This window comes from Meleagris gallopavo, unplaced genomic scaffold (assembly GCF_000146605.3).
Source record: "Meleagris gallopavo isolate NT-WF06-2002-E0010 breed Aviagen turkey brand Nicholas breeding stock unplaced genomic scaffold, Turkey_5.1 ChrUn_random_7180001857095, whole genome shotgun sequence".
Classification (NCBI taxonomy): Eukaryota; Metazoa; Chordata; class Aves; order Galliformes; family Phasianidae; genus Meleagris; species Meleagris gallopavo.
The window spans coordinates 22,338-28,053 of NW_011123173.1; the positions used below are offsets into that span (position 1 = coordinate 22,338).

Sequence of the window (5,716 nt, forward strand, 5' to 3'; positions counted from 1 at the left end):
ACCTGGGACCTTGGGAGGCTTTGCCTGCGCACCCCTGCTTGGGCTTTTGTCTCTTTTTCTTCAGGAGACAACAAGAGCTGTGGAGAAGAGAGGAGGAAAATGGCGATTGGGAGCCGCCTACCGATGTTCTTAGCTTGTCTTTTTTCTTTTCTTTTTCCCCGTCTTCGTGTGGCCTGTTGTATTCCGCCCTTGCTCCCTATGGTGCTTCGGTGTTTCCTCATGCTCTGCCTTATTAGCCTCTCCTGAGGAAGTTACCTCTAACCCCTATTACTTTCCTCCGATTACCACTCCTATTGTCTTGCATGTTGTTACTCGTTCACTGTAATGGAGACTTCAGGGTTATTTCCTTTTTGTGGCCCCTTGGCTCCTGTTTATCAGTTTTGTTTGATTCTCTCATTTTACGTCATTGCTGTATTTGTTTTTTGCCTTGTCTTGTTCCAGCTCCCCTCTGTCTCTGTCCTGCAGCATGGTTTGTGTGCTTTCCCGTATGTTTCATTTTCAGTGCTACAGCTTCCAGTGTTGTGCTCCAAGCTATTATGACAGAACTTGCATTGCTTGAAAACTGCATTGAGCCATTGTCATTGTTCACTGTTTCTTTTCCTTTGTATGTGACTTATTTCACCATCAGCTTGTTTAAAAATGCTGTTATTCATTATTCTTTACTGAGATGTTTCTCTAATCTTTTATTAGCCTTCCCTAGCTTTAGTTTATTATACACAGTTTTTCTCTGTGATGCTTAATTTTCTTCTGAAAGAACAGATAAGCTATTTATTTGTCACAGCAAGCTTCTAGTAGCAGGCAAAATGTTCAACTGCTTTATCTAACCATATGTTTGCATAGTGGAGAGAGAAGATACAGAAGCACACCTAGCAGCATGCTTTCAAGGAAAGTTGAATGTCTGCTTGTCTGGCAAATCAGTAGGTTCTTGTGACTGTGTTAAAGCTACAATAGAAATATTAATTACTGTACTGTAGTTCATTATAACCAAGTGGTTTGAGGTTTTTTTCCAGACTTCTGTGTTACTGATGGGGAGCTTAGCCTCATGTATGATGATTATACAACTTGCTTGCAAATTCAACTAGGCAAAATGCTTGTGGAAGAATATAGATAATGCTGTGGCTGGCCTTAGTAGTATATATTTGAGTGGAGTATTGAAAATTCAAGTTGAGGATAATAGTGTAATGCACTGTATTTTTTTTTTTTCATCATACTTTCTGCCTTTTTAAATAGTTAAAAACTAAAATATTGCTTTTAGGACAGTTGCAGCAAAAAGAAAAGGGGGAAAAAAGGGAGGAGTTATGAAAGGGAATGGTGTTTGAGATCACATCCATGATGTGTGTTAAAGCTTTTATGAAAATGCAGGGAAGTCTTTAGGAGGGTTTTAATAAGGTGAGACTTCACAAACAGGTTTCAAGATTGTTTTCTGGATGTAATGTCATGTATTTCTTGTATTGTTCTCATGCTATCTTTTTTGCCCTAGAATGCCTAAATCAAAGGAACTTGTGTCTTCAAGCTCATCTGCAAGTGATTCAGATAGTGAAATTGACAAAAAGGTGAAAATTATATGTAGACTATTATGATAACATTAATTTCCATGTGGCAAAAACGCATCTCGTTCCATATAACTTCAGACACTTGGGTGAAGGGGGGGCAAAAACAAGATTAGGGTTTATGTGAAAAAGATGTTTCTTGCTTTGCAGTGAACTTCTTAAAGTTGTGTTTTGTTTTGTTTAGTATTTACTATGTGGTGTATCTAGCCACAAGCTTCCTGGATTTTTCTTTGCTTTGTGGTAAGAGATAGAAGGGTTCGGTATTAACTGCCCCTTATGGCAAGAGTTCAGATTAATTTTGAGATGACTTCAACCTCTCCTCAACCTGCCCTTCATTTTGGTGTCTGGATAATTGCAAGCCCAAAGTCAAAACCACCACCTGCCTTGTCATCTCTGTGCCATGTACTTACCTTGTTTACGTGTTCTTTTTCTCTGTTTCAGATTCCTACTTCTATTGTAATACCACCTGCTATTTTCTCACTTAAAAGCTGATCCAACCTGAATGTCTCTGTTAATTAATTTTAACATTTAAACTGTTTTTAAATGTGAAAATTGAATGTTTCCAATTATTTTAATAATTACTTGTTTTTTTGTGTGTGGGGGATGATTACCATGTAAATTAGATTATTTGCAGTTACTATTTCTACCAATGTTTAAAAGTTACACCATCTGAATGTTTTAAAAACATATTTAATCATTCTATGCACAGAGATTGGACCCTGATGATAAAGAAAAAAATGTTCCCCTGATGAAGGTGCTTTCCAGATATTTTTTTTTTAAAGAGTTTTTTAGCAGTCCTATACTTCCTTTTTTGTTGTTGTTGTTGCTTTCAGTGGAAAATAATGCATTCATGCATTTGTTTTGTTCTTGCTCCAAGGCGAAGCGGAAAAAGCAAGCTGTTCCAGAAAAGCCTCTAAAGAAACAAAAGATGGGTGAAAGTTCAAAAAGGTGCTGCTTCTAAGCAAAGCAGTAACAGAGATGAGAATATGTTTCAGGTAAAATTGATAACTATTTTAGAGCCTGGTTTAGGTACCATGTTACATTATAGTCCATATAAATCTTGAATTTGAATATCTTGATAGTGTCTAGTCTCCTGAAACCTTGGTGGAAGGGGGGTTACAGTACTGCTGTGTGGATGAGAAACTCAGGAAAAGCATTGTCAGGTTTCAGTAGAGTAAAAAATATGAGTTGTGGTAATTGATCTAGCCTTTGTCGTCTTTGCTTATAATAACACTGTGGGTAGTTGTTTTGTCTGTAAATGCAGTACCCATTGTGAATGTATTGTAAATATTAAATCAGGACAATCTCTGCATGGGAATGCTTTTTAATCAGGGCTCTTTCAAGAAAAGTTCTCAGAACCTAAGTATGCACTCTTCATGACTCCTCATTTTTCTTGAACTAGGTCAAGGGCAACTTGGCTCCTGTCTTATAAGACAGTGTCTTGAAATAAGATTTACTTGTTTCTGTTTTTATGGTGCAGATTGTTCTTGCTGAACATCAAAAAAGTGCATTTTTTGACATTGTACATAGCTTTAATTGGATGAATGTATATTTTTAAGTAACACGATGAGTTTGTGAGAGAATGGTACAGTAGTTCCTGAGGTTAGCTGGGGCAGTAGTAGTGCATTCTACAAGCTGTGCAAGAGATGCAAATAACTTGGAGTTACTTGTTTTAGGTGAGCGAGTCGAGTTATTAAATGTCTGCGACTAGTTGGCTTGGTAAGTGACAGGAACAGGAAAAAATTAAGAATCAGTCTTAAGAATTTAAGTTTGTGAAAGTATATGGGAGGGATGTCTAATAAGATGATCCCAATGATGGGTAAGGCAAAAGAAATGGCTTTGGACTGTATCTGTGCAAAGGAGTAAGGCTGAAAAAAAAGCAAACCACTCTCTTCTCAAGAGAGAAGACCTGTGTAACTGGTTATGTAATACAGGGCAGTTACTCCTACTGTGTTAGTCCTTGCTTTCTTCTTCCTCTATAGTTGGGAGGGAGAGCTTCAATTGAAGACACTGTTAATGCCTGGACTTGGTCATCAGCTTGACCTGAACCATCAATGTTCTTTGGTCTCTGCCTACCTTCTAGTTACTCAACAGCAAATATTTTTAGGCTGCTTGTTCTGTTAGGTGAATCACTGTTGGTTTTTATGCTACATCAGTTTATGTGCTTTAACTAAAATGCAGCTGTTTCGGTGTAAAAATAGCATTGTGATTCTATGGTTACTTCCTCTCTTCTACCTGGGAGAGCATGTTAGAAGCTCTAGTTGCATTTCAAATTTTTAGGTATGGTTTTGCTTATTCGAGGACTACTAATAATAGTTGAAACTCCTTTTTGCTTTCTTGGGGCAGTAAAATTATCTCTGTGCAAGTGACTTTGCAGTGTAACTTACAGATGTGACTTCAACTGATGGGAATTAAGCTATGAAGCATTCAGGATAGTCAGAGGTTATGTGATGCCCATACTGTGTGGGGGAGTGGCAGCAAATGATGTGTAACTTACTGATTTAATATTCTAAACCTTCAGACTGTATGCATCCAAAACACAGCTTCCTTTAATGTAGAGCTTACTGTGATCACTGTATTCAGAAGATTCAGCACTTTTGTCAATATTTAGGTTTTATTGTTTAAAACTAATGTTAGTATAATGTTATTCTTGAAAGTAATGAAGAATAGAATTATAAGTAGTAGGAAACGGTTTCAGTATGAAACAGTATTTTTTGTCTTGGCCTTCTTAGGCTTCATAGGTAGCCTAGAGTACTTTAGAATTTGATAAAGGCATTTGGGTATGATTGGGGTGCAGAAATTTCTCACTCCAATTTGTGGTGTATTAATAGAGAATCTAAGGACAAGCATTATCCACATTAATGTGAAAGGGTTTATTATTCATGTATTAGATTGCTGTCTGTGACTTCAAGCCCACGTAAGCTCTACATTATGTGCTTTAGTTTGAAAAATCCTGTTATTTACCCATGCCTAATTTGGATAAGGTTTGTTAATGCAATACAATATTAATGACTGTCAAGAATAGAGCCACATAACAAAAGGCATTTCACAGAAATTGCTGCTTTAATTTGTATGAAAAGAACTTGCCTCCTTTCCTTCTTTTTTATTGAAAGTGAAGTATTTGCTTTTTGACTTGTGAGATGTTCTTCAGTTTTATAGTGCAATGTCTTATCATAGGTTCCTGAAAATAGTTAAATATGTTTGTGATGCTCTGTAAAGTTGTTGGACTGTGAAATAATGAATAGAATTGTGTTGGTAGCTACTTAAGTTTCAGAATTAGTGTTTTGAACTGACATGATGCACTGTAGAGCTCAGCTATTTTACAGGACAGTACGCACTAGGAGTTTGTATTATTTTACTGTGCTCCTTTCAATGCTAAATAGTTACCAGCTAAGAAGACTGCTTTTCTTTTTATTCAGTTTCTACTTTCAGTGTGTATACCTTTCAAAGGAAACTGGCAATTGGAAGGAAAATGTAGATGAAACTCATACAGGAAGCTAGCTGTGTAAGGAACCTAGACACAGTTAAATTTTATTCCATGAAATGGAAACCTGGAAATATTATCTTTTGATCTACTTAATGTAGCAGAGTGGCATATCTAAAGAGCTGTTATATTTAATAAACATATGAAATTGTATATGAAGATTGAACAGCATTAACTATCCTACCATAAATAAAGCAATACAACTCTTGTAACGCTACTGTGATTAAGAAGGTGCTTTAGCCTGGTGAAGTTATTCTAGTACTGTCAGTTGCTGTGAGGAAGAAAAGTTGTTTAGGAATGACTCAATGCCAGAATTGCAGATATCTGAACCTTCAATTTATTTGGGTAAATCTAAATTTTTTTTTTAACCTTAGTTGCTAATTAGAACTGTAGTTCAGAAACCAGCGTTAAAGCTTTTAGCAGTGATAACTGTTTTGCATAGAGTTCAACTAAACATCCTAAACTTCATGCAAGCATTCAGGTGAAATGTAGACAGAGGCATAAAACTTGATGTCAGCATTTTCATATGGAACCATTTACAGTTAAGGTACTGGCAAAATGTGTACTTAATATTCTTCCCCCTGCCTTACTGTAGTTAAGGTATGTAGTCTCATTATTAATATTTGAATCTTAAACCTTTTTTTTTGTATTTGCATCTCTAATCTGCTATATTGTATCAGAT

General features: G+C 36.2%; 1 protein-coding gene across 1 annotated transcript in view; it reads left to right on the plus strand.

Moving 5' to 3' along the window:
• The first annotated feature begins 7 nt into the window (after positions 1–7).
• Positions 8–5,716, plus strand: part of LOC104915879 (activated RNA polymerase II transcriptional coactivator p15-like) — a 7,886-nt gene continuing 2,177 nt past the window's right edge. The window contains 3 exon segments of the mRNA XM_010726829.2: positions 8–1,553; positions 2,428–2,498; positions 2,500–2,545. Of these exon segments, the coding sequence (XP_010725131.1) occupies positions 1,482–1,553; positions 2,428–2,498; positions 2,500–2,545 (189 nt within the window). The 5' untranslated portion in view covers positions 8–1,481.